The sequence below is a fragment of the Pipistrellus hanaki genome, assembly GCF_964339955.1.
Source record: "Pipistrellus hanaki genome assembly, chromosome: 9".
Classification (NCBI taxonomy): Eukaryota; Metazoa; Chordata; class Mammalia; order Chiroptera; family Vespertilionidae; genus Pipistrellus; species Pipistrellus hanaki.
In genome coordinates, this window is record NC_140511.1 from 78,627,255 (window position 1) to 78,653,313 (window position 26,059).

The 26,059-nt window shown below is 66.1% G+C and overlaps 1 protein-coding gene across 32 annotated transcripts in view; it reads right to left on the reverse strand.

Annotated features, from left to right (window-relative positions):
• NRXN2 (neurexin 2) overlaps nucleotides 1-26,059 on the reverse strand; it is a 100,965-nt gene that overhangs the window by 19,321 nt on the left and 55,585 nt on the right. For 16 of the 32 annotated variants that reach the window (XM_084895759.1, XM_084895754.1, XM_084895764.1 and 13 more), the window contains 7 exons: nucleotides 24,813-24,932; nucleotides 24,106-24,487; nucleotides 23,404-23,594; nucleotides 21,685-21,858; nucleotides 21,207-21,326; nucleotides 7,742-7,923; nucleotides 3,047-3,218 (listed from right to left, as the gene is read on the reverse strand). In XM_084895759.1, the coding sequence (XP_084751885.1) occupies nucleotides 3,047-3,218; nucleotides 7,742-7,923; nucleotides 21,207-21,326; nucleotides 21,685-21,858; nucleotides 23,404-23,594; nucleotides 24,106-24,487; nucleotides 24,813-24,932 (1,341 nt within the window). Of the gene's footprint in view, nucleotides 1-3,046; nucleotides 3,219-7,741; nucleotides 7,924-16,201; nucleotides 17,014-21,206; nucleotides 21,327-21,684; nucleotides 21,859-23,403; nucleotides 23,595-24,105; nucleotides 24,488-24,812; nucleotides 24,940-26,059 lie in introns of those variants that run through there. The other 16 variants (XM_084895758.1, XM_084895781.1, XM_084895780.1 and 13 more) reach the window with 4 other exon arrangements.

A 26,059-nucleotide genomic window follows, 5' to 3' on the forward strand; every position in this document is an offset into this window, starting at 1 on the left:
GCGGGAGGGGCCCAGGAGGACACTGAAGAGGAGAGATGGTGGGGCCGCAGGAAGTCAGGGAGGGAGGCGCATGTGTGGGGCAGAGGGGCAGCAGGCATTCGGGAACCCACCCGTACGGACACCCGTGTGTGTGGCTGTGTGTCTATGTGTTTGTCCATGTGTGCCCTGAGAGCATGTGCCTCGCTGAGCACGTCACGTCTAACCCAGTGGTCGGCAAACCGAGGCTCATGAGCCACATGCGGCTCTTTGGCCCTTTGAGTGTTCTAACGCCACTTCTTCAAAATAGACTCGCTCAGGCCGAAAACCGACCTCTGCGCATGGGCCACGAAGTTCCAATCACGCTGTACGTGAGCGCTCGCACGTGGTATTTTGTGGAAGAGCCACACTCAAGGGGCCAAAGAGCCGCGTGTGGCTCTCGAGCCGCGGTTTGCCGACCACTGGTCTACCCAAAGCTGTTGGTGAGCCCTCCTCGAGGCCACACCACCTGGTGCCTCCCCGGGCGTCTCTCAGGGATTCCCACAGGTGGCCCGTGTGAACATGGCCTCTGTGTGAACATGGCCTCTGTGTGAACATGGTATCGCTGTGAGGAGGTAGGGTGCCCGGGCTCAGGGGCCACCTGAGATCCAGAGAGGCTGGATGACTCCGCCAAGGCCACACAGCTGTGAGCCGGAGCCCCCGGAGTGAACGCCGGTGCTGCTGACGCCAGGCCCTGAGCGCGGTCCCGGCTCTCAGCGTCCGGCCAGGCCGGCGCCACGCACTGTGAACTGGCCTGCTGTGCGCTCAGGACGGCCGCGCCGACAGGGGACCTGCTCAAGGTGCGCCGGGCAGCCACCAGCCTCAGGCTGCTCTGCTCTGCAGCTGAGGGGCACCCAGCGGTCTCCCTCCTTTCACCCCTTACCCTCCTACTCCCTCACCCCCGTCAGGGTCTGAGCCCAGGAGGGCAGGCGTGACTCCTCCCACGTGTCCTCAGGGCCGCTGGGCTCAGCGGGAGCAGCTCAGGACTGAAGACATGTCTCCCTGTGCTGAGGCCCTTCCCCACCCAGCCCTGTCCACACAGGCTGTCTTCACCGCTACAGACTGCTGTGTGTGTGTGTGTGTGTGTGTGTGTGTGTGTGTGTGGCTGAGCCAGAGACAGTCTGATGCCCGCAGGGCGGTCAAACCCGCACAGCGCCTGCGGGTGTCTGCACGGTGGGACTCAGCATAGGAGCACTGTGTGTCTCAGCGACCTCTCACACACCCGGGCCCTGGAGCAGGCTTCTCCTCTCCCCCCAGCAGGGCTTTGTGCCCTGTGCCTGCCCCATCGAAGGAACATCCACAGTCACTCGGTGCCAGGGGTGACCCGTGTGAACATGGCCTCTGTGTGTATTAGGTGGCCCGTGTGAACAAGGCCTCCGTATGTATTAGGTGGCCCGTGTGAACACGGCCTCCGTGTGTATTAGGTGGCCCGTGTGAACACGGCCTCCGTGTGTATTAGGTGGCCCCTGTGAACACGGCCTCCGTGTGTATTAGGTGGCCCGTGTGAACACGGCCTCTGTGTGTATCAGGTGGCCCGTGTGAACACGGCCTCCGTGTGTATCAGGTGGCCCGTGTGAACACGGCCTCTGTGTGTATTAGGTGGCCCGTGTGAACAGGGCCTCTGTGTGTATTAGGTGGCCCGTGTGAACACGGCCTCCGGGTGTATCAGGTGGCCCGTGTGAACACGGCCTCTGTGTGTATCAGGTGGCCCGTGTGAACACGGCCTCTGTGTGTATTAGGTGGCCCGTGTGAACACGGACTCCGTGTGTATCAGGTGGCCCGTGTGAACACGGCCTCCGTGTGTATTAGGTGGCCCGTGTGAACACGGCTCCGTGTGTGTTAGGTGGCCCGTGTGAACACGGCCTCTGTGTGTATTAGTGGGCCCGAGGCTCCGTGTTTGGGTAAAGCTCGCACGATGGTGAGCTGTGAGCCGACCCTGGCATCTTCCTTCCAGACAGTGGGCCCGTGAGGGTTGGGACCTGCACCTTTCCCTGTCCTTTGCCCGCACGCCTCTCTGCCTGTCCGCACTCCTGCGTGTGACTGCATCTGCGATTCCTGTGGTTCTCCCACAGTGGCTCAGTTTCCCCTCCCTCCCTGTCTCCGCACGGAGGCTCTGCTCCTCTCCTCCTGCCCACCTCTCCCTGCGGGGCCTGGGTGACCGTCCGCACATGGAAGGGTCCCATCTTCGCTGTGGCTCAGCGACTCTCTCCCCATCCCCCCTCTCCGCTGGCTTCCTCTCAATCCCCTCCGGCCCCTCTCAGCCTCCCTCAGTATCTTGCAGGGTCTCTGCTTCCTCATTTCTTTCATGTCCTCATCCCCGTCCCTCCCTCGGTTTGTCACACTTGAACTGGGTCAGTGTGCAGCAGGCTGACACCTCGGAGGTCAGCAGGGAAGGTTTGCTGACTGCACTTGGCCACATTCCTCACTCTCCTCACTTGTCTCTCTCCCTCACCCCCCGAGCCATTGGGGTTCCTTTCCTCTGGGTCTCCATGGTTACGTCTCTTCCTTTACCTACATTTCCTAATAGGGATCTCTGACTCGCTCTTTGTAAGAACCTTGGTTTGTTCCTTAGAACAGCCCTGCCTGCTTGCGAAGATGTGTGCTGGGTTATTTCCGGATCTTCTCTCCTTGATTTCTGCATCTGTCTCCTGTTTCCACCTGTCCCAATTCTGAACTCCTCCTTTCCTTAGCTGTCCCTCTCCCTCTGCCCTCCTTCTTGGCCCTTCTCCCTCCTCCCCAAACTGGACTGGCAGTCTTCCCACTCAGCCCCCCCCTCTCCCTCACCCCACAAGAACCCGGTCTCACCCAGGCCCTACAGAGCCCAGCCTCACAAAACCCGCTGGTTTTCCTTAGCCCCGCCCATCCGGATCCCACCCACCCCCAAGCCACACCTTCTTGCAGCCTCGCCCCGCCCACAGCGGGATGACACTGGGCTTACCCCGCCCCAGTGCGAGCAGTGCTCCTATCCAAGGCTGCCTTGCCTGCCGGGCCCGCCCAGCACACGCCCCGTGCTCCCAGGCCCCCCACCTACCTGCGGGGTACCGCTCGTTGACCGGCCAGCTGTCCACCTGCAGGGTGGCATTGCCACCACTCCTGGTGAACCGCACCACGTGGTATTTGCCGTCGCTCACGATGGCGTTGGGCTCGTCGATGGTAATGTCGTCGGTGCCCACATTAAAGATCACCCCCACGGTGCCCTGGTCCTGAGGACAGAGAAGCAGCGCTCAGCGCCCACGAGGGAGCCCGGCCCAGCCCGGCCCAGCGCAGGGCCCTCTCAGCTTCGCTGTGCACTCCCCCAGCCCCGCCTCCGCCGACCCTCCCGCCTGCCCAGAGGTGGGCAGGCTGGGGAGCCCCTGTGGGGTGCAGAGCCTGGACCCGGGGCGCCTCCACTAGCCACCCCTGCCTCTTGTCTCTAGTGCATTCAGAATGTTCACAAAGGTGTACAGGGCCCTGAGCCCAGGCCTCAGGCAGGCCGACCAGGATCGCCATGGGGATCAGCGGGAGCTCAGAGGGTGGGGCTCCCCAAGGCACAGCCAACAGAGAAGTCCAGGGAAGCCCGCCCCTGCCTGGGGAAGGCCTGACCCCCTCCCATCACCCCAGCCTCCAGCCTCCCGCCCCCCCTCCCCCCGGGGCCTCAGGACGCCTTTCCTGCAGCCCGCTGGCCCCCTGGGGGTCAGGGGAGGCCTCTCACATTGGGGAGCAGGGGTGGGGTCTGGCTGCGTGTTTTGGGGGAGGGATGACAGGCATGGGAAGAGCTCAGGGAGATAAACCAAGTTGGACTTAACCAAGGTGAGTGAGCACGGGGTGTGGGCAGAGGAGGGGCTGAGACAGGGGAGGGCCAGGCGGGGGACAGACGGGGACTGAGGCTGGAGAAAGGGAGCAGTCCTCTGGGCATCCTCTGGGACCAGCCCAGGCCCAAGAGGACCCACGGAGCCTGCAGAGGCCCCCGGGATCCCGACCGGGAAGTTCGGTCGGTGGAGGCTGCGGGAGAGGGAGGCGTCACTGAACCCAGAAGCGTGCTCCCTTCATCGCCATGGCAACCCTCGGGGGAAGCTCAGAGCATCCCCACTGCACCGAGGGGCACGCCGAGGCTCAGGGAGGGTCCGTGACATGCCAACATCTCACAGCTCAGAGGAAAGAACCCCAGACTGAGCCCCACTTGGTCTGACTCCACAGCCAATGCCCCCATTAGTCCAGGGAGACGCTGCTCACATTGCTGGGTGGGGCGATCCGAGAGGCCGCCCAGGCCGGCCCACCTCTGGGACCAAAGGCATCTAGAGACCCAGACAAAGGCCATGAGGCCTTCACTGGGGCCCTGGTCCGTACCCTCCCTCCCAGCCGCACCCCGACCTCAGCCTCCTGCGTTCCCACGCCCCTCCCCCACGGACCGGACTGGCACAGGGTCAGTCACGGAGCCCAGGCCGGCACTGCTCCCGGTCCTCCCAAAGGCTGCCCAGTCCGGCCTGCACCGCCTGCACCAATGGAGCCCACAGCGGTGGTACTGGGGCTGGGGTGGGTGGCTCACAGATGGGGTCGGGATTGGGGTTTGGGTAGTTGGGGGGCAGGATGTGCAGCCAGGGCTCACTTGGACACCTACGCCCTATCCCTTCCCCACTGGTGGGTCCAGTTCTCTGGCTAGAACCTGGGAAAGCCACACACACACACACACACACTCACACACTCACACACACACTCCACACACACACACACACACACACACACTCCACACACATACACACACACACTCACACACACTCACACACACACTCACACACACTCACACACACTCACACACACACACACTCACACACACACACATTCACACACACACATTCACACACACTCAGACACACTCATGCACACACACACATTCACACACACACATACACACTACACACACACTCACACACTCACTCTCTCTCACATACACACACACACTCACATACACACTCACACACACATACACTCACACACACACACACTTTACGCATGCAGCATCTTCCTCAATAAAGCAGGGAAACTGAGGCTGGCCTTGCTCAGAGTACTAGCAAGCCCCACCCACCCACCCACAACTGACATCCCGGGAGACAGATCATCTGCTCCCACGCCCGAGCGGGGAGCCGCCACGCTCCACAGCACTATTGTTAGCAACTGCAGCGCCCAGCGCCCAGCGCCCAGCGCCAGCGCCCAGCGCCAGCGCCCAGCGCCCAGTGCCAGCGCCCAGCGAGGGCCGGCCGCAGGCCCTCCGGGCTCCGGGCAGGGAAGGCGGCGGGGAGGAGGCGGGACACCTGGGTTTCCTAGGAGCCGCGCTCCGAGCCGCACTCCGGGGAGAGGCGGCTCCCCAGAGCTGCTGGCGACGTGCAGTCAGTTGTCACTTCTGTTAAAGTCATTAATTCCTAATTCCCCAATTACCTCATTAGGCGGCGGTGGGGGAACGCGGCCGCTCCTACAGCAAATAATTATGGGAGTCAAAATTAATTTGGCAAAGTGGAGCGACGCTTTATTAGAAACGTCAAATTGCTTTTCTCCTATTTTGCTGCCGCCTCCCCGCTCTCAGCTGCCGATGCCGCGCGGTTGGAGCCGATGTGTCACGTCCCCGGGGGAGGCGGCTCGGGGGCCATCTGTGCGGCTCTCCTCGGAGGGCTGGCCTCGCTCCTGGCCCCGGCCTCAGCAGGACCGCCGAGGGCCAGGCGCCCACCTCCGCCCTCCGCAGCTCAGGCACGGCCTGCTCCCCTGACCCGGCACCAGGCAAGGCCCCTTCCCCACGCCCTGGGCCCGACCTCCCCGCAGCATCGGGAGCCGGTGCCCTAAACCTGCGACTGGGCAGTCAGAGGCGGACACGGGACACAGACCGCACGCCCCGGTGAGACACAGGCGGCGCCGGCTGACACGGGCCTTCCCGGGCTGGGCGGCGTCCCCGCTGCTTTACACGCATGATCCCTTCAGCCCTCACTGTGCCCCGTCCTCCCAGCCTGCACAACGCAGGGGGGGCGCGGGCTCCGGGGGCGAGGGCTCTGCACAGAGAGGAGGAGGGGGCAGGGGGACCCAAGCCCAGGTCCCTGCTCCACAGCCACGCCCAGCGCCCATGGCCGGGGGCAAGAACTGCCTGGGTCACAGAGGGCCACAGAGATAGCCCGCCTCCACGCGGGGTCTGGAGGCCGAGACACTGCAGGCACTGCGCTGCCGGAAGCTCAGACCGAGCGGCCCGACCAGAGGCCAGACACAGCCTTCTCATCGGCCCCACAACCAGGTCACACTGTCACTCCTGACAGGCCCTGCCCCGCTGTCATCACAGCCACACTGTCTCTCACCCACAGCCGAGACGCTGTGTCTCACTCACCCGGCCGGGGCACAGGCCTCCTCCCCAGGCCACTCCACACCCTGCACCCTCCCTCAGCGCCCTGCACCCCTTCCCTCCCTCCACTCACCCTGCCCGTTCCGCCCCCCTCAGCGCCCATCAGCTGCCACTTCCACTCCAGCTCCTCTCTGCCCACAGGACATCTCTCCTCACACCTCCTCCCGTGGCTCCCTGGCTGGGGGAGGGTGTGCAGCCGTGGGTCCCTAAAGAGCTGTTGCATAAGGAGCGGCCAGTAGCCATGGTCCCAATCAGATGGGGATGGGCCGGAGCCCAGACAAGCCCTCTCCCCCGGCTTCCTCGCACCCCCCCCCCAAAGCCCAGGACTCCCCCAGATCTCTCCCTCTCCACACACAAGCCTGGCCACCTGCTGAACCCCAGCTTGGGGCCCGGGCAGGGTCAGCCTGCAGAGTGCAGGCGGGAAGAGGTTGCAAGGGCTGGAGGGTGGGAAAGGGGTGGAGGTCAGAGCCCGGAGTAAAAGCACGGGGAGGGCCAGAGAGAGGCTACAAGCAGGAGGAGGAGGAGGAGGCCAGCTTGCGGGGAAGAGTGTGCGGGGGAGAAGCCGCTGCCTGAGGACCAGCTGCAGGATGGAGACTGCGAGGACAGGAGCTGCGGGTTCAACGGGCTGGGGGGGGGGGGGGGGGGGGGCACGGGCGCGGCAGAGGGAGGCATGGGAGGAGCAGAGATTGAGGAAGGAAGCAGCCCCAGGGAGCAGCTGGGCAGAGAAAGGCAGAGCTGGGTGGGGTCAGAGGTCAAGGTGGGGGTTTGGGGCGGAGCCTAGAGGTCAGAAAAGTGTGAGCACAGCCAGAGAGGCTGTAGGGGTGACAGAGTCAGAGCAGGTGGCAGGGTCAGAGGGTGGCTGGGAGAGCAAAGGTCATGGGAACAGAGGTCAAGGGCAGGGCAGAAGCGGGGGCAGGCTGAGAAGGCCAGGTGGAGCAGCAGGTGGGCTGCTGGCGCAGGGAGGGTGAGGAGGCGGCAGGGACAGGGACAGGCGCAGGGCAGGGGGGGGGGCTCTCCTAACCCGTCTAGGGGTGAGCAAGCCGCAGCCCGGGGCCGTCAGCCCGTGGGACATTTCCGGAAGACTCAGGAGGCCCCAGCTGCCTTCGGGAAGGTCAGAGGACACAGATGGCCTCAGGGAGCCGGGGAGGGGCCTCACGTCAGTGGAGAGACAGGCTCTCGGGAATGACAGGCAGGGATGGCCTCAGAGGCAGAAGCAGAGCAGAACCCCAGGAGTCAGGGCACAGAGGGCTTCAAGCGAGGGGTGGTCTGAGGGGCTAGCACGGAGCGAGGGGCGGGTGGGGTCTGGGTGGGAAGGTCGGGGTTGGGGCCAGGGGTCGGGGGCCAGGGGTCGGGGCCGGGGCCAGTCCTTACGATGTGCAGCTGCAGGTAGTCGCCGAGGCCCGAGGCGCTGTCCACGCGCACCAGCACGGCGCTCCGCTGGTGCGTGCTGAAGCCCACGGCCAGGCGGTCCATGCGCGTGCTCGGCCGGTCGTTGGGGGGCCACGTGTAGGTGATGAGCGCTCCCCCCTTCCCGAAGATGTACGTGGTCCCGGCTGCGGAGAGGAGGAGAGGGAGGGCGATGTGAGTCAGCAGGTTCGCGAGGACCCCCAGCCTTCCTCAGGGCACGGAGCTTCCCGGCGGCCCACAGCGGCCCCGGGCCCTGCCGCCCTGAGGAACGGGGGCTTTAATTACAGCAGAACAGAGAGGTGACAGGGTGTGGCCCCGAGAGAGAGCCAGAGGCCCGCTGGGGGCGGGAGGCCCGGGGCCTGAGCTCGCCTCCGCCGGGCTGGAGCGGGGACAGCTCCGAGGGGAGGGCCCCTGAGGGCCGGAGCGGAGCAGGCACCAGGCAGAGGAGCCCCCGGCAGGAGGGGGAGAGGAGCTGTGCCCAGCTCTGACTCACAGCCCACAGGCTGGCACCCCTCCAGCGCCTGCCTGCACCCTCCGGGCCCTGGAGATCTGGCCCAGCTCCCCAGGACTCTGCTTCCACACACACGAGGGGCTGCCTGGGCCCCACAACAGGGGCCTGGAGCCCGGCCCAGAAAGGACAGACCTGATGGGGGGGAGACTGACAGCCAGAGGAGGAGGAAGGCAGGACAGATGGACAGAGGGGCAGACCGGGGTGTAGGTGAGAGAAAGTGGGGAGAGCGGGAGGCAGAGATGAAGGCTCCTGGGCCTGCCCTCCCCCACCCCACCCCCTCTCCGGCTCCTCTTCTCCATCCGGCTGCCGGGGGCGGGTGTGAGGTCCCTAACGATTCAGCCCCAAAATAAACCCCATTAGTCTCCACGTTCCCTCCTTCGGCTGACTGGGCTCCCTGGGGATGGGGGGGGCAGGCGGATGGCTGGGGTGGGGTGGGGGCTGGTCACCCAGTTTCCAGGAAGGGAGCCTGTCCGGGAGGCCTAGAGCAGGGGGTGCGGACCACGGTGGCCGGGGAGGTCCGGAAGGCTGGCGCCCGCGGGCCTGGAGGACTGGTACTCCGGGGCCTTCAGAGGAGGGGAGGGAACATCCTGCCTTCTTTAGGAGAGTCATAAATGCTTAATTAAATAATTAGGCACTAACTACTCCTCTCTAAGCACTTCTGGGGGCAGAGGGGTTCGAAGAGGGTTATTGCAGAGCGGGAGAGGCAGCCGGGGCAGAGCCAGAGCCGGGGCGGGCGGGAGAGACGGGCCTGGAGGTGGGAGGGCTCTGGGCGGGGTGGAAACCGGGGGTCAGGGAGCTGGGGCCTGGGGCGGGAGGGCCGCTGGAGGGCAAAAGTGCCCACTAAGAGGGCAGACCAACCGGTCGTGCTGAGGCCAGGCCTCAAGCACCTGTGGGCAGTTCAGGCAGCGCCGGGTGGGGGGGGGGGGGGAGAGGGCTCTAGCCCAGGCAGTTCCCCGGTCCCCCAAGAGGGGGCTTCTGAGGCCGCGGAGGAGCTGAGCAGAGGGCTGTGCCTGGGCCGCAGGGCCTGGCGGAGGGGGAGCCCCTGCACCGATGCCCTCCGGCTCCCAGGCAGGGCCAGAGGGAGGGGTGGCCCCGGGGCAGGACGGGGCGGAGGAACCACCTAAGTCTCCTAGCTGACGCCTGCCACAGCCGGTGGCCAGGACACACCGCCAGCAGGTCCTTCCCACCTGCTCCCGCCCCCGAAGGCCCAGTGCTGAGGGTTATTCCTCAGGATGGGACCCCAAGATCAGGGTGGAGAGCTGGATGGGGCCGAGCACACAGGGAGCTGCACCCCGCACAGGGCAGGCGGGCCCCCTGCGGGGAAGGCATGGCCTGAGGCCGGAGCAGGTAGGCCTCAGCCAGCCCAGTCTCCACTCCCAACGCAGCACTCGGAAATCCGGCTGTTTCCATGGCGACGGTGATACCAGGGTCCTCCCTTCTCCCTCCGCTCACAAACTGCATGGCCAAATGTGGGGGTGGGGAGCCCCGGGAGCTGAGACGCTGACCTCCTCCACACCCCTCCCTGACAGGGGGCCAGGGGCTGCCGCCCCTTCACCCCTGGGCCCGGGGCCTCCCAGCCAGGCGAAGAAGGGGCTTATCGGGTTTCTGGGTCCCTCCAACCAGCAAGGAAACACCGTGGGCCTGGGCCCAGCCCCCACATCTCCCGGGTCAGGGCCCAAGGAGGCCCTTTCTCCTCCCTTCCCCCTCCCCCCACCTCCCGGCAACAAAGACCACGCCTAATCCTGGAGGCAGAGCGCCCCGAGCCCGGGGCCTGAGGTGCAGGCAGCCCCTGTCCCACGGGGCATGAGGCCGGAGGATCAGAGGTGGCACTGGCTCCCCAAGCCCCAGGCCCACAATGCACACCCCCAGGGCCACACCGCAGGCCCGCACCAACCCGCAGGGGAAGGCCACCCGCTGCACACGAAGGCACACCCACAGGAGAGCGGAGCCCGAGAAACGTGTTGGTGGGCGCACAAAGGCAGGCCGGCCCGGAGGCGCGAGGGCCGGGGCTGGGCGGGGACTGGGCGGGGGCTGGGCGGGGGCTGGGCCAGGACTGGGCCGGGGCTGGGCCGGGGCTGGGCAGTCGGGGTGCGAGTCCCGCCCCAGGCCCAGAGCGCAGGTGCCGCCCCGCCCCGCCCCCCGGCCTCCCGGGGCTGACGGCCAGCGGCTCCCCTGCAGCCAGGTGACTCGGCGGCGAGCCTGGGAGGCCTAAAGGCCTTGGTGACTCGGTGGGGGTCGGGCAGAGGCCCAGCTCCGTGCCAGCACGCAGAGGAGAGTGGGTTAAGGCCGCGGCTGTCCTTGCCCCGCCTCCCGCGGGGGCCAGAGGGCTGGCAGGGAGGGCAGGGGCGGGGCTCTGCCCGGTCCCTCCGGTTGGGCCCACCTGGTCTCAGGGGCCTCTGGCCTCTCACCCCCAAGCTGTTCTGGCCACCAGGCGCCCAGGAGACTGGCACCGAGAGCCGGATTCGGGCTCCGCACTGTGTCCGGAACCTCAGCCCAGGAAGGGCCGTGGAGCAGGGGCCTAAACCAAGGCCCACATGCTGCCTGGGCGGTCCAGACCCCCCGTGTCCAGTCTCCCTGGAAACCACTGGGGAGCTCCCTGGGGTGCGCACACCCCAGAAGCTCAAGACAAATGCGCTCTGGCCCACCCCCCAAAGGCCCACACCCAACACAGTCCCCTCGACGCCCCACTGGTCCGGGAAAACACTCCGAAGATCCAGAATTTAACAGAGTTCCCACACTCCTGCATTCCGGAGAAAGCAGCCCTCCGCTGGTCACGGTGAGCTCACCCGGACCCCAACCACAGACACCTCAGGGAGACACGCCTGCGGGGCTGCCCTGGGCGAAACCTACGTGTGCCCATCGCCCCACAGCGTCAGAAGCCAAGACACAGACACACACCTTCCGGACGGTAGGGAACAGTGAGAGGACAGGGCAGTCCCACTCAGTCCCCAAAGACTGCTCCTGGGTGCCCCAGCCACCCCGCTCTTGTCTAAGGGCCCCCAGCCCAGGGGGATCTCCACAGCTTCCACCCCGGGGGCCCCCAGCCCAGGGGGATCTCCACAGCTCCCACCCCGGGCCCCCCAGCCCAGGGGGATCTCCACAGCTCCCACCCCGGGCCCCCCAGCCCAGGGGGAATATCCACAGCTCCCACCCCCGGGGGGGGGGCCCCCAGCCCAGGGGGATCTCCACAGCTCCCACGGGGGGAGGGGGGGGCCAGCCCAGGGGAATCTCCACAGCTCCCACGGGGGGGGGGGGGGGGGGCGGGCCCAGCCCAGGGGAATCTCCACAGCTCCCACCCCTGGAATACAATACCCCCTCCCTTCCAGGCCATAAACCACCCAGTTAGAAACACACCCATGTGGACACACCGCATCCAAATCAAAATAGTGCCGGCCCCTTTAGAAGCTGGAGGGGCGAATCCAGAACTGGAAGCTACTGGCCCAGGCTGAGCTGGATGGCCCCGTCCTCCCTGGCGCCAGGGGTCCCCGCCACGGAAGCCGGGGCTGGTGAGCGCCTCAAGGACCCCGAAACCGAAGTTGGGGTCAAGGACAAGAGACTGTCACCCTCCCAGGCCAGTCTGAGGCCCAGCTGTACGGTCCTCCCGGGCCTAGACCAGCATCAGGTGCCGGAGGGCCACGGGTGATGGGTCATAGGGACATTGTGTAACGGGGGGGGGGGGGGGGGGGGGGGGGGGGGGGCTGAGCGGTGGAAGGGTGCGCGCAGGAAAGAGTGAAGAGCAGGGGGAGGAGGCAAGAGGAAAAGAGTGAGACCCCAGAAGGGAAAGGGGAGGAGAGAAGCGGTGGGAAGAGAGGCTCCCGCCTGGGGTGCTGAGGAGACACGGGCAGAGAGGAGAGGTCTGGCCTCTTCCTCAGGCCAATGGGGGGCCCCCCCAAGAGAAGCCTGTCCTTTGCCAGCCCCGCGGCGAGGGGCGCGGAGGTGAGTGCCGCCCGACAGTGGCCTCTGCCCTGCTCCCTGCTCTTCCATCTCACCTCTGACCTCTTCCTTCCTCCGCTTGCCTCACCTCCCGGCTCTTCACGCCGTCTCCCGCCACCTCCTCTGCTCCGGGGCCCGCAGGCAGCCATGGCCCCTCTGCGGGCGACAATCCCAACACCAACATCCCATAGGTGTCTCCCCCCCCCCCCCCCCCCCCCCCCCAGGCTCCTTCCTCCATTTTCTCTCCCGCTTCTCACATCCCCACTCCCGCCAGGCCCCTCCTTCCCATCTGCTCACCTCCCTGGGCCAGGGCTCACTCACTTCTTTCCCCACCCTCTCCTCTTTTTTTTTTTTTTTTTTTTTAATATATTTTATTGATTTTCCACAGAGAGGAAGGAAGAGGGATCGAGAGCTAGAAACATCGATGAGAGAGAAACATCGACCAGCCGCCTCTTGCACAACCCCTACCGGGGATGTGCCTGCAACCAATGTACATGCCCTTGACCGGAATCGAACCTGGGACCTTTCAGTCCGCAGACCGACGCTCTACCGCTGAGCCAAACCGGTTTCGGCCCCACCTCTCCTCTTAACCCCAATGCTCTCCTCCAGTTCCCCGGCTCCCCTTTCCTACGCCCTACCCCCTCCCCCCCAGGGGAGCCGGGGGACAGTCAGGAGGAGGGAGGGGGCGCAGGAGACCAGAAATGGGGAGGGAGTGCCGGGTGGGCACGTGGGAGAGAAGGACGGAGATGGGAGCGGGCCTCGGGGAGAGGCCTGGCTGGCAGGGATAGACCAGGCAGGACGATGCCGAGGAAGAGAGGAAGGCGGGGAAGAGGAGAGCTGAGGGGCCCCTCCTGAGAACTGGACGAGGAGAGAGGAGGGGCACACACATGAGGTGAAGATGGAGTAGGAGGAAAGCAGAGAGGCAGAAGGGGGGGGGGGGGGGGAGAAGGGGAGTGATGGGGGGAACTAGGATGGGGAAGCAAGGCTGGGCAGATGGAGGCAGTAATGGGACAGAGAGGCGGGAGGCCATGCCGGACGGACCTCCATGGGATGAGGAGGGTACAGCATGGGAGATGAGGGAGGAACAAAACCTGAATTAAAAAAAATTTAAAAAAATAATAAATAAGATTAAAAAAAATTAAATTAAATTAAAAAAACCTGAATTGCACAATGAGAGGTGATGGGGGAACGGAAATGGGAGGTGATGGAAGCACAGAAAACGGAGGCAGCAAGGCGACAGTGAGAGCTGGTGAAGGTCTGGTGATGGAGATCAGGGGAGCCGAGGGAAGGGCTGATGGGAGCATGAGGATGAAGGAGCACCGGGATGGAAGGCAACCGGGGTACAGAGTGGGGAGGGGACGAGAGGGTGTGCAGAGAGGTGATGAGCGTGAAGGAGGAACAGAAATGGGAGGTGAGGGGGTGCAGAGACGGAGGTGCAGGGGTGCCCTGTGGAAGGCCCAGGGGTGGGAGGGGATGAGGACGTTAGGAGAGGTGATGAGAGTTCAGGGGTGAACAGGGAAGGAGGTACAGAAATGGGAGGTGAGGAGGGCTGAGATGACGGGGTGAGAGGGGTGCAGAGATGGAGGTGCTGGGGTGCGCTATGGAAGGCCCAGGGATGGGAGGGGATGAGAGGACGGTAGAAGTGATGAGAGTTCAAGGGTGAACAGGGAAGGAGGTACAGAAATGGGAGGTGAGAGGGTGCAGAGATGGGGTGCTGGGGTGCCCTCTGGAAGGCCCAGGGATGGGAGGGAGGCGGTCCAGAGGGGGAAGTGGTGAGTGGACTGAAACGGGAGGTGACGGTTCCCTGGGACAGGAGGGCAGCAGCTCTGAGAGGGAGTGTGAGGAGGGACTAACACGGAGCATGAACAGTCTGACTGGCAATGAGATGTGTGTGATGAGGGTCAGACCCGGGAGGTGATGAGGAGCGGTGGCGTGGGGGGCAGGGACAGAGGGGGCAGGTGCAGAGACGCATGCAGAGCCCCTCACGGCCTAAGGCGGGAAGTGATGAGGCCACGGAGATGGGGGTGATGGGGTGATGAGGGTGATGGGGGTGATGGGGTGATGGGGGTGATGGGGGTGATGGGGGTGATGGGGGTGATGGGTGGTGATGGAGGGTAATGGGGGGTGATGGGGGGGTGATGGGGGTGATGGGGGTGATGGGGGGGTGATGGGGGGGTGATGGGGGTGATGGGGGTGATGGGGGTGATGGGGGGGTGATGGGGGGGTGATGGGGGTGATGGGGTGATGGGGGTGATGGGGGGTGATGGGGGTGATGGGGGTGATGGGGGTGATGGGGGGTGATGGGGGGGTGATGGGGGTGATGGGGAGATGGGTGGTGATGGGGAATGATGGAGGTGATGAGGTCATGGAGATAGGAGGTGATGGGTGGTGATGGAGGGTAATGGGGGGTGATGGGGGGGTGATGGGGGTGATGGAGGGTAATGGGGGGTAATGGGGGGTGATGGGGGTGATGGGGGTGATGGGGGGTGATGGGGGTGATGGGGGTGATGGGGGTGATGGGGGGTGATGGGGGTGATGGGGGTGATGGGGGGTGATGGGGGTGATGGGGGTGATGGGGGTGATGGGGGTGATGAGGGATTATGGGGGTGATGGTGGTGATGAGGGTGATGGAGGATTATGGGGGTGATGGGGGTGATGGAGGATTATGGGGGTGATGGGGGTGATGGGGGTGATGGGTGGTGATGAGGGATTATGGGGGTGATGGTGGTGATGAGGGTGATGGAGGATTATGGGGGTGATGGGGGTAATGGGGGTGATGAGGTATTATGGGGGTGATGGGGGTGATGGGTGGTGATGAGGGATTATGGGGGTGATGGTGGTGATGAGGGTGATGGAGGATTATGGGGGTGATGGGGGTGATGGGGGTGATGGGGGTGATGGGTGGTGATGAGGGATTATGGGGGTGATGGTGGTGATGAGGGTGATGGAGGATTATGGGGGTGATGGGGGTGATGGGGGATTATGGGGGTGATGGGGGTGATGAGGGATTATGGGGGTGATGGGGGTGATGGGGGATTATGGGGGTGATGGGGAGTGATGGGGGTGATGAGGTATTATGGGGGTGATGGGAGGAGATGGGGGTGATGAGGGATTATGGGGGTGATGGGAGGAGATGGGGGTGATGGGAGGAGATGGGGGTGATGGGGGTGATGGGGGGTGATGGGGGCAGAAAGGAGAAGTGACAGAGATCGGAAATGGAAGGTGGTGGAGTCTGGGGGGAAGTGAAGGGCTTTGAGATGGAGGCGAAGAGCGAGGGGAGGTGAGCGCAGTGGAAAGTGGTGGGGCTGGCACTGGAGGTGAGGGGAGCTGGCCCTGGAGAGGTCAGTTCCCAGCAATAGGCCAGAGGGGAGGGTGTGAGCGCGCAGGGCGCATGGCAGAGGGGCGGGGAGGAGAGGCTGGGGAAGGACGGCCTGGGGGGCTGGCCTGGGGGGCTGGCCTGGGGGCTGGCCGGAGTGTGGTGGAGAACAGCAGTGGGGAAAGGGAGGTTGCTGGGGACGGTGGAGAGGAGACAGGTCTGAGGAGAGGAGAGAGGAGAGATGGAACATGTCAGGGGCAGGGGTGAGAGATGGTCAGGGTGGGAGAGTGGATGGGGGAGAAAGATGATGGGGTGAGAGCTGCCGACCAGCCATGGGAAGGTGAGGTGAGGCAGACGGAGGGGGGTACCTGGATGGAGAAACAGGGGTGAGATGGAGGAGGTGATGAGGAAGAGAGGGAGGGGGAGCTGGGCAGAGGGTGGAAGGACAGATGGGAGGTGAAGGGGGCCGTGCAGGTGGGAACAAACCAGAGATGGGATGGAGGTGAAGGTGAGGCACAGAGTGAGCGTGGAGAAGCAGAGATGGGTGATAAAGAGATGGGGGGATGGAGGGAAGAGGGCGGGGCTGAGGAGGGGGCAGAGACGGAGGTGAGGGGCACACAGGCTGGGGTGCGGCCCGGGCCGGTCCACCAGGGCCCGCACTTACCGTGGCCGCCGCGGGTGAGGAAGGGCATGCGGTTGATGGCGATGGGCACGGTGCCGTGCTTGCTGTGGAAGTGGTGGACGTGGTGGGTGGTGCTGAGGCTGGAGGAGACGCGGGCCCCCTCGGCCGTGCCCAGCAGCAGCAGCAGCAGCAGCGGCAGCAGCGGCGGCGGCGGCGGGGGCCCGGCCAGGGCGGGGGGGCGGCGCGGGCACCCCCCCGGCCCGCTCCCCCCGGGGGGCATCTCGCCCGGGGGCGGCCGCCTACAGCCCCATGGCGGGGCGGGGACGCGCAGCCCCCCTCGGGCTCCGGCCCCAGGAGGGGGAAGGGTGAGGAGCGGGAGAACCGGAGCCGGGCTCGGTCCGCAGCCAGGGATCAGCGGGACGCCGCCGGGGAGCCCGGGGTCTGCGGCGCGGCGGCGGCGCGGCCCGGACCGCCGGGGCCCATCGCGCTAAGGGGCCCCCCGCATCCCGGCGGGCGGGCGCGGAGCCGTCAGCAGCCCGGGGGGGCGCCCGGGGGAGGGGGCATCGCTCAGGCCCGGGCCGGGCGGGCGGGGCCCGCGGGAGGCGGCGGGGATCCTGCGGAAAAGCCGAGCCGGGAGGGGCTGGCGAGAAGCGGAGCTGCCGGCTGCCGCCCCACGGAGGCCGGGAGAGGAGGGCGGCGGGGAGGGGGCGGGGAGGGAAGCAGATCCGGGTGAGGGGGGATGGAGGGAGGAGGGGGAGGAGGGGAGCCGGGCCGAGCAGAGGAGAGGCGCGAGCGGCGAGATTCCGGCGGAGGATGGAGGCAGCGGAGTGTTGCTGCAGAGGCAGAGGCAGAGGCTGGAAGGGAAGGAGGGCGCCCGGAGGGAAGAGGGAGGAGGAGGGAAGAGGAGGGAGGAGGAGGGAGAGCGGAGAAGGCGGGGGCAGGAGGAGGACCGAGCGGCTCCGGGCTGCGGGCGGCGCTGGGCGCTCCTGCGCGGGCACCTGGCTGCCGGCTCCGCGCCCGCCGCGCCCGGGCGCGCGCCCGCCCCGCCCCGCCCCGCGCCGGGAGCGCGCTCCCCTCCGCCCCCTCCTCCGAAGGGCCCCGATGAATAATTGAACAGGACTGAGGCGGCTCTCTCCCTTCCCCTCCCTCCCTCGCACCTGGATGAACCCCAATAGTGCTCGCACTCCTGCCCGCACCCCTCGGAACGCGCGCTCGCCAGGAGGTGGCCCGGCTCCGGGGCTTGGGGACGGAGACACCCACGTGCCCACACAGGCATCATGGTGCGGGCGCGCGCAGGCACACAGGCTCAGACACATACATGCATGCATGTGCTCTCGGAGGCTGGCGCATGAACTCACACTGGGCCGAGCGTGTACACACGCTCCCAGAAGCATACATACACACACAAACATGTTTGATCACAGGCAATCCATGGCCAGGTGCACGCAGACACTGCCCCTCGCTCACCCCCCCAGCCCCCCACCCCCCGAACAGGGTCACCCATGTCCACACAGACAGGGCACCCGCACCTCAAAGGCACTGGAGTAAGACACCACTGGGTTCCTCCCACCTCCCCCAGAGTGCCCCCAACCTCCCGCACCCCCCTGGACTCCAAGCCTTCCTCTCCACCCCCTGCCCCGCCCCCGCCTCCACCTCTCCCCCACCGGGCTCCAGGGCACTGCCCACTGAGTGTCCCGCCTGGACAGGCCCTTCCTGGCCACCGATGTCTAGCTGAGGAGTCCCTGCTCCCTCGAGGGGCCCCTCCGCTGGGATGTGCCCCCAGAGTTTCGGGGACCTCAGGAAGCACCTGTCACAGCCCAAGAGGTGACGCAGGAGGCCCCTTCCCTCCTTGGTCCGCCCAGAGGGTCCTCTGTGCGGAGGGGGTCGGGGGGAGAAGGAAGGAGGTGGAGACAGACCTAGCAAGGAGGAGTCAAAGGAATAGTGTAGCAGAGTGAGGAGAGGGGCGAGGGGCAAAGGGAAGGGGGTGATGTGAGAAAGGGAGGGAGAATCAGGGGGCGAGAGGGCTGACTCCTGGTATTGGTTCCACTCGGAGCAGAACTACCGCCAGCAGCCCCACCATGCTCTGTGCCCGCCGGGTGCTGTCAGGACCCAGGCCAGCTCCTGCCACACCCGCCCTTGCTAGATGCCAGGCCCCTTTGACCTGGGCCTACAGACGTGAAGAACGGGGTCTTCAGAGGGACCAGAGGAGGATCTGAGGTGGTACACGGCCCCAGGCCTTGTCCCACTGCCCTCTGCACCCCATTCTGTGCCCCTGGCTCCGAGATGCAGACTGACACAGCTCGGAGCAGGCGGCAGAGTTATGGTCCCCGAGGGACGGAGGGTGGAGCCGGTAGCAAGAGGAGAGGAAGGGAAACCGCCTGGAGGCCAATCGATACCGGTGAGTGGGAAGTGAGGGGGGGGCAGAGGGTACAATGAAGGGAGGAACAGAGATCGATAGAGGCTGCAGAGGAGCCCAGCAGATGGGGAGGCGAGAAGGGGCAGAGGGTGAGGAACTGAGCGCCGGGGAGACGGCCGCAGGCGGGCCCCCGGGAGCCGTGGCCTGCGCCCCCAGCCTGGGCTTCCGGGGCTGGTCAGGGCGTGCCCCTCCCTTTAGCTTCCTCCTTTCCCATTTCACGTTCCCACTCCCCCCCCCCCCAATCAAAGAGATGGGTTCTCTCGCCCTTGGCTCTCTCCTGCTTCCCAGAACAGACCCCGGAGCCTTAAAGGGACACAGCCCCTTCGCCACGCCGCCTGGTGCGGGCCCAGGTCCCGGGGGAGACGCTGAGGCGAGAGGAGTGCCGTCCTGCAGGTTGCACCTCTCATCCCAGGCTCATCCCCAGACAGCTCACCCCGACCCAACCGTCCGAGGACAGGGCCCGGGCCTGCCCCGCCACCCGCCCAGCCCACGCCCGGACGAGGGGCCCTCTGTGCCCAGGGGTGCCCCCGCGCCTTCACACTCGGGTTGGAGAAACCGGAACAGGCCTCGGCCAGCTTCCCGCGGGTCCTGGCGCTCAGGGCGGGAAGACAGCCCCGGGGACAGCATGGCCGTGACGGCCGAGCGTGGAGGTCGGGAAGGGGGCACAGTCCCCGATGCCCAGGTTCCCGCCCCGTCACCCTGTCCTGCAGGGGGAGGTCTCAGAGGTGCCCAGGCCAGCGTGACCCCGTCACCCTGTCCTGCAGGGGGAGGTCTCAGAGGTGCCCAGCCGGCGTGACCCCGTCACCCTGTCCTGCAGGGGGAGGTCCCAGAGGTGCCCAGGCCGGCGGTCAGAGGCTTCGGGTCGCACCCACCTTGTCTTTCTCTCCAGGCTCTGCCGCCGGACTGCAGACCAGGGTGGTTGTGGGGGGCCCTTCTCCAGCCCCAGCTCTCCCTGCCCCCCAAGACCGGGAGGTCCCAACCTCCTTCCCCACCTCTGCTGAAGGACAGTGTGGCCCCTGAGGCCCCCCCATCTCTACCCCCTTCCAGAAGGCTCCATCCACCCTGTGGGAGGCTGGAAGCAACAACGGGCGGCCGGGCTTCCTCACCCTGACCCCCCGCTCCCCACCAGCAAGGCCCCCGCGAGCGCCTCCAGCACCGGGACATGAGCGGCAGCGAGTGGGCGTCTCGGTTTCCTCCTCGGTGCAGGGGGAGGTGGCTCCCCACCCCACCGCCTTCCGGAGACACTAAGAAGTTACGAGGGCTTTGCAGGCCCCAGAGGCCAGCCAGCCAGGGGCTGTCACTATTGGCGGCGACGTGCCCGCCGCCTCGGACCTGAGTGCAGCTGGACGAGCGGCGGGAAGGGGCCAGCCCAGCCCCATGCTGACAGGAGCTGCGGTGCCCAGCGGGCCATGGCCTGGGGCTCTGCACGGATCGGATGTCGGATAAGGAAAATCCGGGGGACGGGGTGGGGATGGGAGGTACCCACGGGAGCCCCTGCCTGAGAGCACAGGCAGCACCAGGGAGGATGGCTGGACACCCCCAGGGCGGAGCACCACGACCCGCTCAGAGCCCATCCCGGCCTGCCCACGACACAGGAAACACGGCCTCCGCCCTGATGTCCAGGCGCCGCGGGGGACAGAGGCTCAGGCACCGGCCCCAGGTCCGCTGTGAACTTCCTCTGGGTCCACCACCCCTCCGGGCCTCGGGTTCCAGGTTGGTAAAGTGGAGGGAGAAGCCCTGTCCGCGCGTGCGCTTGTGTGTGTGTGTGTGTGTGTGTGCCCGCGTTAGGCGTGTGTGTGTCCGCATGTGTGTGTGTGTGTCCGTGTGTGTGTGTGTGTATGTGTATGTGTCTTTCCCACGAAGCTCAGTGCTCACACCCTGCTCTCTCAGCAGGGCCGCCCCCCCCCCCAATCCCCATCATCAGAGGGAAACTCCAAAAGCCCCTCGAGGTGGCAGCTGCCCGCCCTCCTGCCCAGCTGGCCTCCTCTGCCACCAGCCGCAGGCCGCCAACCACGAGGGCCTGGAAGCTGCTGCTGGAGCCCCCGGGGGGGCGGGTCACACCATGTGCCACCGGGCAGAGGGCACCAGGGCACCAGGGGTCCCTGTGGCTCCAGGAGGCAGCCTGCAGCTGGGCTCCGGGCGGGAAAGAGCAGGGCTCAGCGATGTCCGGCGGCCTGGCCTCGGGGACCTCTGAGCCTGCCTGCGGGGCCTGGACCCTCTGGGGGAGACAACAGGCTTCCACTGTGACACTCTGAGGGCTCCGAGGGAAGGGGGTGCAGGCCGGCCAGCCCCCCGCTTCTGCAATACTGTGTATGCGGGAGCTACACACGTAACACGTGAGCCCATGGCCAAGGTCGCACGGGGAGAGCAGCAGAGGCCGACACCTTCGGTCACGGTGAGGGAGCCACATCCCTCCAGCTCAGAGCGAAGGAGGGCGTCCAGATAGCCATGGGGTGCCCAGTGAGGCAGCTGCAGACCCGCTCAGGCCCGCGAGAGAAGGCTGCGGGGCGGTGGCCGGCAGCTCCCCTGGGCTCTCGTGACGAGAAGGGATGAGGAGGAGGAAGCACGGAGGCTCAGAGGCCTCCCCAGCAGCCCCGGCGGAGGTGCCCCCAGCGCCCACCCCGCACTCACGGTCATTGCACACGGGGCCCCCGTAGGACGTCATGGTGCAATCACAGGTGAAGCCGTCCCACTGCTGCAGGCAGACGCCCTGGTTGGCACAAGACTCTTCGGTGCAGGTGGTGCTGGGGCCTGGAAGAGGCGGGAGGAAGGGACACACCAGCTCAGCCACGCCCCTCCCTCCCGCCCAGGCAGCAGAGCCAGGCAGGGTCCGGCTCCCAGTCCTCCAGGCCGAAAGGGCCGGTACTGACTGACGAGGGGCGGGGTGGGAATGGGAGGCTCAAGGACTGCCAGGCTTGGCCTTGAGCTGGGATAAGGGGCCAGGGGTGGGAGGCGCCAGGGAGAGCACGTGACCTTTCAGCCCGGGGACCCCCGCTCAGAGCTGGGGGCAGGCACGTGCAAGGCCTGGAAGGAATGCCGCCTGGCCGCCTGCCCGGCAGCTGGCCCTCCTGCAGCTGCAGGTCGCACGCCTCCTCCTGGCCACACTCACCGTCACAGCCCCTCTCCACCTGCCCGATGCGGTGCAGGGCGTCCGCGATGAGGTCCGGGAGGCGCCCGTTGAGGTCCACCGAGGCCAGGCAGCCCTGAAAGCCGTCCCGGGAGGCCACCAGCTTGGGCAGGCTGCCGAACATGTTCTTGCTCAGACCGCCGATGTACAGCTCCCCTGCGGAGGGTCAGGGTCACACCTCGGCTCCAGGCCCGGCCCCTCCCGAGGGCGCCCGGGTCCTCAGACCCTCCAGGCCCCGCAGGGTCCCATCCCAGATGCTTCCTCACGAGACCGGCGCCTCCACGTCCCCTCCCCCCCTTCCTCCTTCCTCCTCCACTTTGCCATCTGTCTGCTCCCCTCCCCGAGCAGCCCAGATGCAGGGGGCGGGGGCGGGGAGCAGCTGGAGGGAAATGTTCCACGCACGCTCCCACACATCTGATTCCAGTTCCGGCCTGTAATCAGGGCCTTTCATAATGTGCAGCCAACACACACACACACACACCCCGGCTCCCCCTGCCGAAGTCTCCGTTGCCGGAACTCCTGCGGGCCTCTCCCCACCTCTCCCCACCCCGATTCTCTCCGGGGGTCTAAGCCCAGCTTCAGTCCCCGATGAGGAAGGCTTGGCCGGGAACTCTGGGCGACACCGGGGAGTGCTCCTAGTCACCAAGTCAGTATCCGGCCACAGCGGACCTGACTCCCTGGGTGTTTGCCCCGCCCACCCCCCAACAGAACTTCATCCAGACGCAGGCCGCCCTGATGCCCTGGCCATGGGCCCAGACCGCCCCAGCTGGCTACCGCTGTGGGTTATCTGTGACTCATCGCCCCCTTCTGGGAGCAAGGAGAACTGGCGGCATCATGCCCAACATCTGGCCCAGGGTCTGGCCCAGCTTCCACTCAGCTCAGCTGCCTGCTCACTCGGTGACTTCAGGCAAGCCACCTAGCTTCCAGAAGCTTCTATCGCCACCTCTCTGAGAGGGGAAGAACCCAATGGTCTCTGGGTCCCCCTCCAGCTCGGACAGTCTGAGTCCCACTGACACAGGTCCCTGCGGAGCTGAGGGGGCTTTGGGAGTGTGAAAGCAGTTGCCCGTTGGGCTCTGGGATGGCCATGGGCATTGTCCTCCCTTCGGTTCCAAAACCTGTTCTAGGCCCCTCCTCCTCTTCCCTCTCTGACCAGCCCCTGGGGGAGGCGGTGAGTGACGGCTTCAATGGCTACTGAAGAGGCTGGGGATGTGGCACCCTGGTGTCATGCTGACCCAACAGGCGAGCCCAAAGAGCCCCCAGAGCTAGCCCAGCCAAGGCCCAAGGTATATGACGGGACAGCATGCGGGACCCAGCTGCTGCCCCCCTTCCCCTCACCAGCGCCCCCCCCCACCCTCCCTGGCAGGGTGCTGAGCTCCCTGCTCGCTCCAGCCCCCATCCCAGGCTCCTCAGGCTCGTAGGACCAGGAGGTCTTGGAAGGCCGGGGCCACCTGCTCCGAGCTGTGGGGTGAGGCCCCGAGCTCCCAGGAGACGCAGCCTGGGACCGGCTTCCGGTGCTGAGACGGCCCCGGGGAGCAGCCTCTGCCGGGAGGTGGCCACTCGGAGACAGGCAAGGGGGAGCCGTGGGCGGGGAGGAGGGAGGAGCAGTGGGCGGGATGAGGGAGGATCGGATCGGCCAGTGGAAGGGCGCGGGCGGGGCGGGGGGTCTGGTCGGGGCCAGGCCTTGCCCGGGGCCCGGCCCACCTTTGAGGTCGAGGTTCCGGGCGCCGTTGGAGTGCTGCGTGACGGTGCGGGAGTCGATCTTGAGCGTGTGCACGTTGCCGGGGTCCCGGGACACCACCACGTTGTGCCACTGGTTGTCGTTGACGGGCTTGTCCGAGTTCCCCTTCATCAGCGACGGGCCGTTCCCCAGGTCAAACACGTAGTGGATGTACCTGCCCACGGGAGGGGGACACGGGGTCACGGCGGGCGGGGCTGGGCCGGAGGAGCTGCACCCGGCAGGGTCCTCGGGGCCGGGGGGGGGAGGGGGAGGCCCCGCTCGAGGACTGTGGTCGAGGGGGGACGTGGAGGGAGGACCACAGAGGAGCCGGTCGGGGAGAGGTTAGTGGGGCAGCAGGGTCCCCTGGGATCAGGGACAGCGCTGCTCTAGGCCGGGGTCCTCTCCACCGGAGGCCACCCGGACTGGCCCGTCCTCTGCCTGCCGAGGGGGCTGGAGGGCCGGCAGGACAGGGAAGGGAGGGCAGGTGACTGGGAGACCCTGGCAGGGACGTAGTGGGCAGTCACCGGGCAGCAGGAGGGGGCGCTGTTTTGCTATCTTGGCTGGTATTTGGGGACTTGAGTCTTGGCCTGTGATGGTTTGGGGGTCGGACGTCTCAGCCCGTACGGAGGGGTGTGTCCTGGCCGGGCAGAGGGCCCCCCCCGGCGGGGCAGCGCCTGGCACCTCACCCCTTGACCAGCTCGATGACGATGAAGTCGTTGCCGTTGCCCGCGTTGAAGAGCAGCAGCCCGTCGGGGGCCGTGGTCTTGAACTGGAAGAAGAGGTGCATGGAGGCGTAGGCCTGCAGCGTGGCGAGCGCCAGGTAGCTGCCCCGGCTCTTGAAGGTGACGGGGTCGGCCACGATGGCCCGCAGGCCGAAGCGGGCGTTGAGCTCGCAGTAGGTGATGTCCCCGTCCTTGCACTGGTCCATGTAGGGCTGCCCGTTGAACACCAGCCCGCTCAGGTGCCCGATGAAGTTGGAGGGCACCACCGAGATGAAGCGCCGCTCCGTCATGATGCCCGTCTCAATGTTGTAGAACTCCAGCCGCGTGTGGGCCCCCGCCATCTGTCCTGCTCGGGCGGGCGCAGAGAGGAGGGCGGCTTTGGACGCGGACGGCGGGGCCCTGAGGCCGGGCCTCGGGTCCCCAGGAGCCGCCCTCCGCCCGCGGGCTGCCCGGAGAGCCAGCACCGTCCGACACCAGGAGGAGCGGTGGGGCGGGCGCTGTCCTGGCTGCCAGGCTTCCGGGGACAGACTGCCTGCAGGGAGGTGGGTGGTCCGGGGTCCGGGCCCCACTTACACCGCCCCTGAGGGAGACGTGCCGGCAGCAGCTCAGGGGAGTGCTGCCCGAGACCCTGCCACCACCCAGCCGGAGCGCCCACCCCGCCGGCCGCCTACCCTCCACGGTCACGTTGTCCACGGACAGCTGCAGGCTCCTGCCGCGTCGCACCACCCGCACCGTGTGCCACTCGTTGTCGTTGAGCTTGTGCCCCGCGAACAGGGTCTCGGGGCCTTTACCTGCGGCACCAAGGGGGGCGTGAGCGTGGCCTCCGTGCCCGACCGCCGCACAGCCCAGGCGCGGCCTCGCCGCCCCAGGTGTGCACACAAACTCACACACAGTCCCGGCTGTGCGCACACCGTGCACACCGGCACGCACGCTCACGTGGAGAGCTCTTACACGCGTGGCACTGCCCCTCTGTACAGCGTGCCAGGGTGCCACTCAGGGAATCGATGTGGCCCGTGCCAGTGGGGCTGTGCCCCGGGCTCTGCACACAGACACCCGTCCTACCACCAACACGCTCCTCCCTGTCCCCAAGGACCTTCCACATCCATGTGCGCAGCCAGCGGCTAAATCCCCACACACGCGCAGACCTGCAACTTTCCCAGCTAGAGCGCCACCGTGCACCCACAGCTTCCTGTGGCACAGGCCCTCCACACGGACACACAGCCCCCAGCTCCACGGGGCCCAGGGTGACCCCCTGCACACACAGGTTACCCCGCACACAGCTTCAGCGTGGCCGGAGGGGAATGTGTCTTGAGGAAATATGACCACTCATTCAAGGCCAGGATGACCTGCTTCCAAGTCTAAAACAAAAGTATTTATCGTTGGCCCTGGCTAGCGTGGTTGAGCATCGACCTATGAACCAGGAGGCCACGGTTGGAGTCTTGGTCAGGGCATCTGCCTGGGTTGCAGGCTTGATCCCCAGTTTGGGCATGCAAGAGGCAGCCGATCAATGATTCTTTCTCATCATTGATTTCTTTCTCTCTCTCTCTCTCTGTTCCTTTCTCTTTAAAATGAATAAAAATATATTTAAAGAAGAAAAATAAACAAAAGATTTCTCTTTGGCCCTGGCCGGTGTGGCTCACTGGTTAGAGTGCTGGCCCACGCACAGGAGGGTCATGGGTTGGATTCCCAGTCAAGGGCGCAGACCTAGGTTGCAGGTTCGATCCGCAGCCCCAGTCGAGGTTCATGCAGGAGGCAACCAATCGATGTGTCTCTCACATCGATATTTCTCTCTCCCCCTCTCCCATCCACTCTCTCTAATAATGAATGGGGGGAATATCCTCGGATGAAGATTTAAAAAAAAAAAAAAAAAAAGATTCTCTTTAGAATGGTGCTGAGCCTTGCAGCACTCCCTGGTCAC